A 15,051-nucleotide genomic window follows, 5' to 3' on the forward strand; every position below is an offset into this window, starting at 1 on the left:
CGAGGAGGGGCCTACAAGGCTCCCCCCTCTGCTAAACAAAAGAGTGAGCCGCCATTTTAAAGGGGCACCTCTTGGCCCAGCCAAGCAAGAGACACGGGACGGGCCCCGGCCTATAGGAGGAGGCAGCCCAGGGGGGCCGTGGGCCATTTGGGGTTAGGGTAGAGACCTTGGTACCTGCCCCAAAGGTTAGGAAGGGTTCCTTGTGGGGAAACCCAGTGAACGGAGCCAACTTACCCTCTTCAGCCGGGAGCTCTGCAGTGGTTCAGTTGAAGATGCCCAAACGGCGGCCATGAAAGAGAAAAGGGAGAGACAAATTATTGCCCTGCACACACACACACAGAGTCACCATGACGAGATCTTCTTCCCTGTTCTGCTCACCATCTTTTAGGTTTTGTTTAAGTTCATTTGGGAAGCACCCCTAATTTGGGAAGCACCCCAAATTAGGGGTGCAATCAGATACTTTTATCATCATCAACTACTACTACTACTACTACTACTACTTATACAATAGAGCCAGCGTGGTGTAGTGGTTAGAGTGCTGGACTAAGACCTGAGTTCAAATTCCCATCCAGCCATGAAACTTACTGGGTGACTCTGGACCAGGCATTTCTCTCTCAGCCTAACCTACCTCACAGGGCTGTTGTGAGGATAACCACCACCTCTTCCTTGGAGGAAGAGCGGGATAGAAATGTAAAAAAATAAATACTTCGTTTTGCGGTCTGAACGTTCAAAGCCGTTCACATAAAAAATAAAGTGAATGAGCAGGTTTCTAAATTCAAAAGTCCACAAATCCTGCAGCCTCTCCTTGTGGCGAAGGTGCTTCGTCACCCCCCTCGTCATCTGGGGTGCTGTTTTTCTGCCTTTTTTGGCCTGCCCTGCGATATCCCCTTTGGCAGCAGGGAGGCAATCTTGGCAGTCCAGCGGCTGTGGAACTACAACTCCCATCATCCCCTGCCACAGAAGCTGGGGATGGTGGAAGCTGTAGATCTGCAACAGCCGGACTGCCAAGGTTCCCTAATCTTGTGTCTGGAGATGGGGCGGCCCGAAGGCTGCAGAGAAATCCAAGACCTATAGCTTTGCATTAAGTCTGATTTTCAGCCCTTTTCCTAATACCGTATTTTATGGACTATAAGACTCACTTTTTTCCTCGAAAAATATCCGCCAAAATTCAGGTGCGTCTTATATGGTTTAACAGTTTAATATGTTAAAACTCTGAAAAACTGGATAAAAATTAAGGTGCGTCTTATAGTCCGTAGCGTCTTATAGTCCGTAAAATGCGGTAATCCCCAGAATGGAATGTGCCTCTAAGAACATAAGAACATAAGACCAGCCCTGCTGGATCAGGCCCAAGGAGGCCCATCTAGTCCAGCATCCTGTTTCACACAGTGGCCCACCAGATGCCTCTGGGAAGCCCACAGGCAGGAGTTGAAAGGGGCCTGCCCTCCCTCCTGCTGTTACCCCGCCTGCAACTGGTCCTCAAGAGGCATCGTGCCCCTGAGGCTGGAGGTGGCCTACAGCCCTCCAAGTAGCAGCCCTTGGTAGACCCATCCTCCACGAATCTGTCTACACCCCCTTTTAAAGGCATCCAAACTGGTGGCCATCACCACATCCTGTGGCAGAGAGTTCCATAGATTGATCATGTGCTGTGTGAAAAAGTGCATCCTCTTGTCAGTCCTCCATTTCCCAACCTTCCGTTTCATGGGGTGACCACCGGTTCTAGTGTGGTGAGAGAGGGAGAGAAGAGTTCTCTCTGTCCACCCTCTCTGCTCCGTGCCTGATTTTATCCACCTCGATCCCGTCTCCCCAGAGTCGCCTCTTTTCCAAGCTCAAGAGCCCCGGATGCTGCTGTCGCCTGGCCTCATCGGGAAGGTGCTCCAGGCCCCTGATCATCTATCTGGGGTGCCCACTTCTGCATCTGTCTCTCACAGCCGCCAGGCACTCCTAAGCAACTCTGTGCCTAAAGGCGATTTCAGAGGAGGCTTTGCAGCTACCCTGCTCAGGAATAGGTCCAACCCCCCGCCTAGCAGCACAGAGAGCAAGGAGAGGAAAGCTGGTCTTGTGGTCGCCAGCATGACTTGTCCCCTTAGCTAAGCAGGGTCCGCCCTGGTTGCATATGAAAGGGAGACTAGAAGTGTGAGCACTGGAAGAAATTCCCCCTCAGGGGATGGAGCCGCTCTGGGAAGAGCATCGAGGTTCCCAGTTCCCTCCTTGGCAGCATCTCCAACGAGAAAGAGCTAAGAGAGAGACTCCTGCCTGGAACCTGGGAGAAGCCGCTGCCAGTCTGTGAAGACAATACTGAGCTAAGTGGACCAAGGGACTGACTCAGTAGATGGCAGCTTCCTATATTCCCTGAGATCTTTCCTGGCTCTGTACTTGAGATCTTTTTAGGAGAGGAAAGCTGGTCTTGTGGTCACAAGCATGACTGGTCCCCTTAGCTAAGCAGGGTCCACCCTGGTTGCATATGAATGGGAGACTTGATGTGTGAGCACTGGAAGAGATTCCCCTCTTAGGGGATGGAGCCGCTGTGGGAAGAGCTGAAGGTTCCCAGTCCCCTCCCTGGCAGCAGCTCCAACGAGATAGGGCTGAGAGAGAGACTCCTGCCTGCAACCTGGGAGAAGCCGCTGCCAGTCTGTGAAGACAATACTCAGCTAGCTAGACCAAGGGTCTGACTCAGTATATGGCAGCTTCCTATGTTCCTATATAAGGACCGGCCCAGGGATTCCAGAGTAGGTGCTTTCGGGTGGCTTCTGTCCAAACAACGGCAGCTTACATCTTTAAAAGCGGCAATGAATCATTTCTGGCGAAGAGCGGAATCACTTACACACACACACACACACACACACACACACACACTTGGGCATGCATTGCTCTATACATCACGTGTGCTCTTTTTCTGGTTTTCTTTATGTTCTGAAAGAACCCGATTAGCATTCCGTGAATGAATTCTCCGCTTGTAGCAAGCCCCCAAGTGACTCAGAACGGCAGAGAACGTTGGAAGGGAACTAGAGAACAAGAGATGGCGGGAAGTGGCATCAGAGACAGGCATCAGAGTGCCACTTTCCGACGGGGAACGGGAAGGAGACGGAGCTGTTCACGCGCTCTGCTCACAAGAGTGCACAAACACACACACAATTGTATTGTGGCGGGGATGATGGGCCCACACTTCAGTCCCTCACACACAACCCCACTTGACAGCTTTTGCCAGCAGGAAAAACCACGGCTTCCCAGCACACACAATTCTCATCTACGGCGGCCGCAACACAAAACAGGGTGAACCACCAAGTCCGGCAGCTGGCGACGTTTCTGGGAAGGCCTGCAAGTATGGCCCAAAGGCAATCGTCTCCTGTCCTTGCACGTCCCTAGCACGGGGTTCACAAAGGTATACTGCAGCTGCACGTGGAAGTTCCACTTAGTTAACAGATTCCCCTGGGGTGGCCGGTCACCCCGAGGAATTCCGCCTGCTTTCAGCACTCATATCTGCGGACAAGTGCTGAATGTGGCAACGTCTGGGGGGACCACAGGCGGGTCACAGCAGGAGAGAGGGCCTGCCCCTTTCAGCTCTTGCTTGTGGGCTCCCCAGAGGTCATCTGGTGGGCCACTGTGTGAAGCAGGATGCTGGACTCGATGGGCCTTCTTGGGCCTGATCCAGCAGGGCTGTTCTGATGTCAAAATTTGCAGGCCTGGGCATGAGACCAGACCCAGTTAAAAATGCAAATTTTAGCCAACTACTTATGATGCAGCAACTTGTGGTGTGTGCTTCTCCGTTCTTAAAAAACAGGGCTCTTCATTTCTCTCAAGGTCTTCAGGCAAAGGCTGAGGCAGTCTCCCAGAGAGCAGGCTTTATTGGACGGGTTTTCTGCGAGGCTTTATTATTTATTACTTATTTTTTTATTATTATTACATTTATATCCCGCTCTTCCTCCAAGGAGCCCAGAGCGGTGTCCTACATACTTGCGTTTCTCTTTCACAACAACCCTGTGAAGTAGGTTAGGCTGGGAGAGAGAAGTGGCTGGCTCAGAGTCACCCAGCTAGTTTCATGGGGATTTGAACTCGGGTCTCCCCGGTCCTAGTCCAGCACTCTAACCACTACACCACGCTGGCTCTCATTATTATTATCATTATATATAATTATTATCATCACTATTGCAAGTCCGAAGGGGCCCCCAAAAACCCTAAAGAAAAAGTGTATTTTTTTTCCAACGCGGGATGAAAAACCCGGACCGTGTGCAGAGTGCAGGGACTTCGTAAATTTGGCCGATACGTGAAAGCCCATCTCCAGTCTGGAGGAGATGCGAACTCAAAGCCGGGCGTGGGGAAACTTCAAGGCCGCTTTTAAATGAACTGGGTAACTTTGGCCCCAGGCAGGCATGAGTTAAACCTCGCAGAGATCCATCTGGATGAGAAAAAGAGACGAGAGCAGCCCCCAGGGAACTGGAACTCCTCCGGCTGCACGACTTGTGCTGACATTTCAGCCGCTGCCAACTCAAACAAACCTCCCCCTGCGAAGGGAAGCCCTCGGCCTTCCCGAGCTCACATGGAAAACACACGGCGGACAGGTGACGAGAGGTGGGTCAACACACGGGGACTTTGGAAAGGCAACCCCAGCGACACCAGGAGTCGGAGTCACTCTCTGTGCCCTGTTCTCATGATGAGAATTTAAAGTTTGGCAAGGATTAACCTGCTTGACCTGGTTTAAGCTTCTCCCGTTCATCGTAAGAAGGGGCAAGGAGGCGGTTATCCTCTCCACTCCCTAGATATATAGATGTCCCCAGAGATGGCTTGCCATTTTTCAAACGGGAACCTTGAGGACTAGCATCTTATGGTCTAAGGCAGTGATTCTCCAACTTGGGTCCTCAGGTGTTATTGGACTTCAACTCCCATCATCCCCAACCAAAGGCCACTGAGGCTGGGGATTATGGGAGTTGAAGTCCAATAACACCTGAGGACCCAAGTTTGAGAATCCCTGGTCTAAGGAATCACGAGCTCTCCTTCTCCAGGGCAAAGCAGCCATGGAGGGGGACCCAAAGAGGAAGCGGTGGGTGGGAAGGCTAAACCCTCCCCCTGCCTGCCACGTTTCTCCCTGCAATGCCTATTTCCCCCCTCCCTCAGCACAGGAAAGATGCATCTGGTGAGTCAAGCTGGGAAGTGATTTCAGAGTGAAATACAAAGGAGTCCGTGGGACTCATGCACACAACACCTCATGTTACTTAGCCGTGGAGGAGAGGTAGCGAGGGTTCCTATACTGACCCCAGAACTTTCCAACCAACTTGGGCATCTTGGATTCTGTCCTCAGTACTGATTGATTAAGTGCCGTCGAGTCCGTGTCGACTCTTAGCAACCCCATAGAGAGATTCTCTCCAGGATGGTCCGTCTTCCACTTGGCCTTGAAGGTTCTCTCCGTGGTGCATTCATGGCTGTCGTCATTGAGTCCATCTACTTTGCTGCTGGCCGTCCTCTTCTTCTCTTTCCCCCAACTTTTCCCAGCATTATGGACTTCTCAAGGGAGTTGGGTTTTTGCATCATGTGTCCCAAGTATGAGCCTGGTCATTTGTGCCTCGAGTGAGAATTCTGCATGGATTTGTTCTTGGATCCGTTGGTTTGTGTTCCTGGCTGTCCATGGGATCCTCAAAAAGCCTTCTCCAGCACCCGAGTTCAAAAGCGTCCATACTTTTTCCAATCTTGCTTCTTCCAAGTCCAGCTTTCGCATCCATAGAGCGCCACGGGGAAAACCACGGCCCGAACGATTCTAACCTTTGTAGGTATACAGGTGAAACTCGGAAAATTAGAATATCGTGCCAAAGTCCATTAATTTCAGTCATGCAAATTAAAAGGTGAAACTGATCTATGAGACAGACGCATTCCATGCAAAGCGAGATCAGTCAAGCCTTAATTTGTTATCATTGTGATGATCATGGCGTACAGCTCATGAGAACCCCAAATCCACAATCCCAGAAAATCAGAATATTACATGGAACCAAGAAGACAAGGATTGAAGAATCGAACAATATCGGACCTCCGAAAAGTATACAGTGTACTGTGCTTGATTGGCCAGCAAACTTGCCTGACCTGACCCCATAGAGAATCTATGGGGCATTGCCAAGAGCAGGATGAGAGACATGAGACCAAACCATGCAGAAGAGCTGAAGGCCGCTAAGGAAGCATCCTGGTCTTCCATAATACCTCCTCAGTGCCACAGGCTGAGAGCATCCATGCCACGCCGCATGGAGGCAGTCATTGCTGCCAAAGGGGCCCCAACCAAGGACTGAATACATATGCATGCTTCTACTTTTCGGAGGTCCGATATTGTTCTATTCTTCAATCCTTGTCTTCTTGGTTCCATGCAATATTCTAATTTTCTGGGATTGTGGATTTGGGGTTCTCATGAGCTGTACGCCATGATCATCACAATGATAACCAATGAAGGCTTGACTGATCTCGCTTTGCATGTAATGCGTCTGTCTCATAGATCAGTTCCACCTTTTAATTTGCATGACTGAAATTAATGGACTTTTGCACGATATTCTAATTTTCCGAGTTTCACCTGTATTCTAACCTTTGTAGGTATAGACACGTCACGGCATCTCAGTCTCCTTTCCAAGGCCTTCATGGCAACCCTCCCAAGTGCTCGTACTCCATTTCGTGTTTTCTGGGCCCTTTTAGGTGCTGAGGAAGCTGCCTTCCACTGGGTCAGACCCTCCTCCAGCCCATCTAGCTTTGTATGGCTTGCGCTGACCGGAAGTAACTTCCCAGGATTTGAAACAGGAGTGTTTTCCCCAACCCGGATTGGGGATACCTGGGATCTTCTGCATGCAAATCAGGTGCTATGCCCCCATCCCTGTCCTGAAGAACACCAAATTCACATGCAATCCTGAATATGTCTGGTTTTCCATGCAGGGTGTGGGCTCCGCATTCCTGGAGAATAAAGAGAGCATCCCCAAGAAGCACTATAGGCTGCTTCTGCTGCACCCAAGGTAAGGCTCCCCTGACGGCCTAGTGGTTAGAGTGCTGGACTAGGACCGGGGAGACCCGAGTTCAAATCCCCATTCATCCATGAAGTTCACTGGGTGACTCGGGGCCGGTCATGTCTCTCTCAGCCTAAGCCACCTCACAGGGTTGTTGTGAGGATAAACATAACCACCATGTACACCGCTCTGGGCTCCTTGGAGGAGGAGCGGATATAAAACGTAAAAATAAAGAAGAAGGAAGAAAGAAGAAAGAAGAAGAAGAAGGAAGGAAGAAGGAAGGAAGAAGAAGAAGAAGGAAGGAAGAAGAAGAAGAAGGAAGGAAGAAGAAGAAGAAGGAAGAAAGAAGAAGAAAGAAGGAAGAAAGAAGAAGAAAGAAAGAAGAAGGAAGAAAGAAGAAGGAAGAAGGAAGAAGAAGGAAGGAAGGAAGGAAGGAAGAAGAAGAAGAAGAAGAAGAAGGAAGAAAGAAGAAGGAAGAAGGAAGAAGAAGAAAGAAAGAAGAAGAAGAAGGAAGAAAGAAGAAGGAAGAAGAAGGAAGGAAGAAGAAGGAAGGAAGGAAGGAAGGAAGAAGAAGAAGAAGAAAGAAGAAAGAAGAAGAAAGAAGTATTTAGGGGCCCTCTGGCTAGCATTGCTCAAAACTGGAACTCCTTGAAACTGGGAAATCAAAACAGGACAGGAAGAGACCCTGTCAGGGACGGGAGAGAGACAAAGAACAGCCATCTCTCGTCGATACCATTTTTGGGACACAACTTCTCATCAAGAGGCTTTGTAACATAAATTGTTATTTTAACACATCTCCATTTCAACCCACAGGCCGCCAGAAACCACGTCATGAAGGAGACAGGTATCTGTCGTGCATCAGCCAGGGATGACAGCTTAGAGAGAATGTCAGGCTGCCAAATGCGCCCCGCCCTGCTTTGAAGGCAAATGTACACACACACATTTGTGTGCATAAATAAGAAACAGAAATACGATAAATAAATGTAAACTTTTGTTAAAATATAAGAAGAAAGGCCTGTCTGATCTCAGGGCCTTTGTATTCCTTAGCCGAAATGAGGACAGCTGAGGGAGTACTGGGGTGGGATCCTGACCATTTACCATATTTACCTGAATCCGATGAATTCCCCCCCCCACCCCGCCCCAAGTTCTTTGCTGTTAGAAAATCGGGAGGTTGTCTTGGGGTCCTCTTTCATTTTGGGTGAGTCTAGGTACAAGAGGTATTGGGCCTCTGTTTTTTAAGGGTGGGGTGTCTTAAATTCAGAATTAAATTAATACGGCATTTCCGTTTATCTCCAAAAATAAGAGGACTAGAAACTTGGGTCTTGCTTTTCAGAAGCCAAACCCTCAATATGGCCTTGGAGGGTAGGTCCTCAAAGAACCCCCCAGGTCCTTTTATTTCCTACCATTTCATTAAGCCTTTTTCATCCACAACCTACGTAGTTCTATTTGTATATGGTTGATTAACCTGATCTGCAAAGGCCTACAGCTAAAAAAAAATCCTTAACGTGGCACCACATCACCGGGCTAACCGTTAAAACTTTGCCGAGTTCAGTGCATCTCCGCTTGCGTTCTGCACACACTCAGAGAAGCCTCTGTCCTAAGGGGAGGCAACAGACTGTAACGGCGATTGAGATTGCAAACATTTTCCGTTATGGGAGCCACGGTAAAGCGGGTGCAAAAAAAGAAAGATGTGATGGAGATAAGGCGTCACCAGGCAGAGAGGGCTTGGTTTTTCTTAATAGCCACTAAAAACGCTCATTTAGCAAGTCAACACAGTTTGCGGCGGCAGCAGACAGGAAGGAAACAGGAAGCCCGGAGCATACACAGAAACAGACCCTTTCTTGCGCATGCACGCTAGAGAAGAGAAGGAGAGATCGTCCCTTACATTGAAGGAGGGGTTTTTTCCGTTCTCTCTCTCTCTTGCTACTCACACAAGATTTGCACACTGGGGACCTCCACTGTAAAACCACAAAATTAAAAAAAGAGAGATTTTAAAAAAACACAAAACAAAAAAACATTCCCCGATGAAAGACAAGAGTTTGAACACAAGATGGCGGGATATCTGAAGAGGGGAGATGGCTATAAAGAGATGAAACGGCCTTGGATGGAGAGAGAATTACCAACTTTGAGGTCTCCAGATCTAGCTGGAGTACAGCTAGAGCTGCCTACTAGAGTCAGACCCTGGGTCTGTCTAGCTCAGGATTGTCTACCCAGACCGGCAGCGGCTTCTCCAAGGTTGTAGGCAGGAGTCTCTCCCAGCCCCGTCTGTGGCTGGGGATGGTGCAAGTTGTACCGCAACTACACCCAGGGCTCTAGAAAGTAGATGACCAAGTCTCCAATGTGCAAATTGGATGTGCAAATCGATTTGTACCCGAATCTAGCTGATTCGTGCGATCTAGAGACAGAACAAATCACCTCTGTGGTCCATTGGCTAGATTCAGGTCCAAATCGAATCGCGCCAGATACAAATCGAATCGAGATTCAGATTTCACCTATTAATTTCCCCAGATTCCCAGCTTTCATTTTTTAAAAAAAGCTAAGTTCTAGCCCTTATAGAAGTGGAGTTATGGAGCAAAATGTGTGGTCACTATTTTTCAAGCATTTGGATTCTTTGGCGTCTAATAACTTTTCCTCATAATGAATCCCTATGAGGATTCATTATATGCCTTCATTTCTTCTGTTCATTTTGACTCTCATTGGACAGTGCCAACTGCCATGTGTCAACTACACACACACACACACACGTATGCAGTTTATTTTTTTAGGAATTTTTGAAGTGTTTAGATTCTTTGGTGTCTTCATTACACACCTTCATTTCTTCTGTTCATTTTGACTCTCATTGGACAGTGCCAACAGCCATGTGTCAACTACATACACACACACACACACACACACACACACACACTGGGGTATGCAGTTTATTTATTTTTTTAGGAATTTTTGAAGTGTTTAGATTCTTTGGTATCTTCATTACACACCTTCATTTCTTCTGTTCATTTTGACCCCCCTCCATTACGGGTGGTGGTGGGGTCAAAGTGAACAGAAAAATCAATTTGTGCACATCCCTAGACTCCAAGCCCACTGGCTAGACCTGTGTCGCTAGAATCCAGCACCCAGGAATGCCCAAAGTTCACCGCACAGACCCAGGCCGAATCGATCGTTTCGTTTTCAGGAAAGCCCCCTTTGCTTTCCCTGCTGCATTGCCAAGTTTGCTTTGCTCCACTTCCGACCAATGTAATGACAGATCAAAAGGGGGCTGAGGTTACCCTGCCGTGCTGGGTCCCGGGAATCCCCTTTGTAGTCAGGACTGCCCAATCAGCTTCCAACTGGGGGGGAAACCCTACACAGTTGTCAGGCAACTATCAGCGGTTGTGAGCAAACCCCTTTGCTGGGAAGTCAAAGTTCATCGTGCACAGGTTCAGCTGCCAGTAGTGTGTGTGTGTGTGTGTGTGTGTGTGTGTGTGTGTGTGTGTGCGCTTCCGTTTTTTTGCAGAAGTTTCCAGCTAAATCCTCGATGCAGAAATAGTGTGTGCATGTGTTCGTTCTCTCTCTCTCTCTCACACACACACACACACCCAAAAGACCAGAAACAGGTGAAACTCGGAAAATTAGAATATCGTGCAGAAGTCCATTAATTTCAGTCATGCAAATTAAAAAGTGAAACTGATCTATGAGACAGACGCATTATGTGCAAAGCGAGATAAGTCCAGCCTTAATTTGTTATCATTGTGATGATCGTGGCGTACAGCTCATGAGAACCCCAAATCCACAATCCCAGAAAATTAGAATATTACATGGAACCCAGAAGACAAGGATTGTCGAATCGAACAATATCGGACCTCCGAAAAGTATACAGTGTACTGTGCTTGATTGGCCAGCAAACCCGCCTGACCTGACCCCATAGAGAATCTATGGGGCATTGCCGAGAGAAGGATGAGAGACATGGGAGCAAACAATGCAGAAGAGCTGAAGGCCGCTAAGGAAGCATCCTGGTCTTCCATAACACCTCCTCAGGGCCACAGGCTGAGAGCATCCATGCCACGCCGCACGGAGGCAGGAGTTGCTGCCAAAGGGGCCCCAACCAAGGACTGAATACATGTGCATGCTTCTACTTTTCAGAGGTCCGTCTCCAGCCCCTCAGAGCAATCCCTCCCAGGGCCAGCTGCAGCTGCCTCCTTTATGCCTTTCTCTTAGTACCGCCTACACGGGCTGGCAGCAGCTCTCCGCGGCTGCAGGCCGGAGTCTTTCCCAGCCCTACCGGGGCAGGCAAAACACAACAACGCCAGCCCCTGCCAACTGTGTCTGCTGCTGTGCCGAACGCCCCGACAGTGCCGACACTCGACCGCAGAGCTTCCTCCGGCGGCCTCTTATCAAGGGCTTCCTTCAGAGGTGTTCCCTTCCCCTCCCCACACACAAACGGCCTCTTGTTGGAAACTTGGCAGGCGGAGGCCAAACAGAGGCGTCACCGCCGAGGTTTCCACAGAAGCAGATAGCCCGGCTGGCTGGCCTTCCTCCCTTCCACCTGTGTCGACGACGACGACGTTGGGTCTTCTCAGCCCTAGCGAGTCTGCGCGCGAGGCGGGGAGCTTTGCAGAAGGCTGCAGACGCGAAACAGCACCGAACCCCCCGCTGAAAAGCAGGACGCATTCGGTACCAAAGTACTCGCCCGATACGGGGAGGTTCGCCTCGGATCCCCTCCCGCCCCGCCCAAGCCTCACAGAGGAGCACAACAACAAAAAAGGCAAACAAAAGCTTCCTGGCATGGAGCATAGGAAGCTGCCTTATACTGAGTCAGGCCCTTGCTCTATCGAGCTCAGCCTTGCCGACACAGGCCGGCAGCAGCTCTTTCTGACAAATATTTCCCAGCCCGACTCAGAGATGTTCACCCAGGACTGAACCCGGGACCTGCTGCTATGGGGAGAGCTGGTCTTGTGGTCTTGTCCCCATTGCTAAGCGGGGTCCAGCCTGGTTTGCATTTGAATGGGAGACTAAAGGCGTGAGCACTGGAAGAGATTCCCTCTCAGGGGATAATAGGGCTGCTCTGGGAAGAGCACCTACCGACTTGCAGGCGGAAGGCTCCACGTCCCCTCCCTGGTGGCGTCTCCAAGAGAGGACTGAGCGAGACTCCTGCCTGCCACCTTGGAGAAGCCGCTGCCAGCCTGGGGAGACAATACTAAGCTAGACGGACCAAGGGTCAGACTCAGTATATGGCAGCTGCCTAGGCCCCCTATGAACTTAAGCTGCCTTATCCGGAGTCAGACCCTTGGTCCACTTAGCTCAGTAACATCTATACACCATCCAAGCAGGCCGCCCGTTCCAATGGGACTACTTGTGAGCAATCGAGTCTGGGCCACTGTCACTCATGCAGCCTCCTCCGGAAGCCCCGGTTGATGCACGCAAGCCAGCGGATGGGGGGGGGGACTTCCTGGCAGCGATATCATCAACACCCAAGTTGGGTGGGGGCGGGGGGGGAGAAAGAGATGGTGTGGGAAACCTGCCACCCCAATGCATTCTGGGCAGAGGAAGGAGCCCTACCGTTGGAGAGGCGCGCAGCAATTGCCTAGCAGAGCAAGCTGGTCTCCCCCCGCCCCGCCCCCCCGCCACTTATTCTTAAATCGGTTTTCCACTCTGTAACCTCCCAAGGTCAACAAAGGGACTAAAATAAGGAAAATGCGGTGAGGGGGTGGAAAGACGGAGCGGAGTGGAGGGGGATGAAAGAGGGGGTGGAAAGACGGAGCAGAGTGGAGGGGGATGAAAGAGGGGGTGGAAAGACGGAGCAGAGTGGAGGGGAATGAAAGAGGGGGTGGAAAGACGGAGCAGAGTGGAGGGGGATGAAAGAGGGGGTGGAAAGACGGAGCGGGGTGGGGCGGGGATGAAACCGTACAGAACAAGGCTGCCATTGAGCCCGCATAACCCTGTGCCGATATCAACACTGACTGAAGCAGGGGAACGGCCCAGCCCATGAGGGCTGCAGGCTGGGGAGAAGAAGCCAGAGTCTCTGTCTCTCTGTCTCTCTCTCACCAACAACAACCATACAAGAAAAAACCCCACAGGGCTTTAGGATGCTTCGCTCAGAGCAAGACGTCCCAACCTCCGCTTCCCCGCTCCGCAGCACGGCAGGGGTGGATGGGCCCTGTAGTCCAAGAACGTCCAAGGAGCGCCCAGGTTTTGAGAGCCCCCAGGACTGCGTTGTACCCGGGGGGGGGCAGTTCGAGGCACTGCCTTTAAAGCCCGAGACAACGCGGAGCCGCGGAGAATGCGGAGGGCCGGCTGCTCCGAGTCACAACCGGATCCCTCCACCGGACGAGGTCAGCTGTCCGTGCGCCGCCAAAGCCTGCAGGAGCTCAGTTGTTGAGCAGGCAGGACGGGGCCTTCTCAGTGATGGCCCCATCCAGCTGTGGAATAGGCGAGATCCAAGTGGCTCCCTCACTCCCAGACTGTTGGAGGCGACAGTCAAGCCTTTGGCAGGTGCCCTCTGAGTCAGCTTTGGAGGGGTGTTTGCTGGGTGAGCAAAAGGCGTCATGCTTAGTGGGAGTGCTGCCTGCCTGGGGGAGACCTTCCTTCCTTAGGAGAGGAAAGCTGGCCTGGTGGAAGCCAGCATGACTTGTCCCCTTAGCTAAGCAGGGTCTGCCCTGGTTGCATATGAAAGGGAGATTAGCTCTGTAAGATATTCCTCTTTGAGGATAATGGGGCCACTCTGGGAAGAGCATCTCTATGCTTGCAGGCAGAAGGTCCCAAGGTCCCTCCCTGGCAGCATCTCCAAGAGAGGGCTGAGAGAGACTCCTGCCTGCAACCTTGGAGAAGCCGCTGCCAGTCTGTGAAGACAATACTGAGCGAGGTGGACCAAGGGTCTGACTCTGTATATGGCAGCTTCCTCTATTCCCTAAGATCTTTCCTGGCTCTGTACTTGAGATCTTTTTAGGAGAAGAAAGCTGGTCTTGTGGTAGCAAGCATGCCTTGTCCCCTTAGCTAAGCAGGGTCTGCCCTGGCTTGCATATGAAAGGGAGACTAGAAGTGTCAACACTGCAAGAGATTCCCCCTTAAAGGGATGGGGCCACTCTGGGAAGAGCAGAAGGTTCCCAGTTCCCTCCCTGGCAGCATCTCCAACGAGACAGGGCTGGGAGAGAGACTCCTGCCTGCAACCCTGGAGAAGCCGCTGCCAGTCTGTGAAGACAATACTGAGCTAGGTGGACCAAGGGTCTGACTCAGTATATGGCGGCTTCCTCTGTTCTTGACAGTTGTTCAGCGCATGCATTCTCCTTTTAAGAACCAGCTTTTGTCTTGGCTTGTCTACACACGGAAACGCACAACCCACAAGAGACCCGCCACACGGCTCAAGGCTTGGAGGCCCGAATCGACTGCACAGCGCCGATGTGTCGTTCAGGAACGCCCCGTCCGCAAGGGTCGCACCGGCGAGTGCATCTGGCCCAGGGAAGAGAGCTGGTCTTGGGGCCGCGAGCTTGGCCGGTCCCCTTTGCTAAGCAGGGTCCGCCTTGGTTTGCTCTGGAAGGGGAGCATAAAGATATTCCCCTAAAGGGACTCTCCTGCGGTGGCTGAACGTCAACACCCGCCACAATAAATTGCTCTTGAGGAGGGTGCGAGTTCTAGTTCAGCCGCTGGGGGAGCCAGGGTTGCCGACCCCTGCTTGGGGGGATGGGGCCGTAACTCCGTGGGAAAGCATCCGCCTTGCAGGCAGAAGGTCCCCGATTCACCCACTGGCAACATCTCTAGGCAGGGCTGCGAGAGACCCCTGACCCTGAAACCTGGGAGAAGCTGCTGCCAGTCTGGGTAGACAATGCTGAGCTAGATGGACCCAGGGTCGGACTCTGCAGGAGGCCGCTTCCTAGGTTCACACACACACAGAGAGAGCCTCAAAAGTGGCTCACGCCATATTTATTACAGTCCGTCCCTCACCACCCTCTTTGAACTGGGTTAAAAATACACATCGAAATAGCTCTGAATTGCCAGGAAAGAGTGGATTCCAAAATACAAACCAGCTAACGGCAGAGACAGGAACCAAGAGACTCACAGCCCAGAGCAGGGACGCAGGCCCAGGAGGGAACGAGGAACGGATTTCCTCTCCCCCAAA

General features: G+C 51.2%; 1 protein-coding gene across 1 annotated transcript in view; it reads right to left on the bottom strand.

The window, feature by feature from the left end:
* Window positions 1-15,051, bottom strand: part of LOC128336063 (sarcoplasmic/endoplasmic reticulum calcium ATPase 3) — a 102,797-nt gene that overhangs the window by 63,666 nt on the left and 24,080 nt on the right. The window contains exon 2 of the mRNA XM_053275201.1: window positions 235-252. Coding sequence (XP_053131176.1) covers window positions 235-252 — 18 coding nt within the window. The remainder of the gene's footprint in view (window positions 1-234; window positions 253-15,051) is intronic.

This window comes from Hemicordylus capensis, chromosome 12, assembly GCF_027244095.1.
Source record: "Hemicordylus capensis ecotype Gifberg chromosome 12, rHemCap1.1.pri, whole genome shotgun sequence".
Classification (NCBI taxonomy): Eukaryota; Metazoa; Chordata; class Lepidosauria; order Squamata; family Cordylidae; genus Hemicordylus; species Hemicordylus capensis.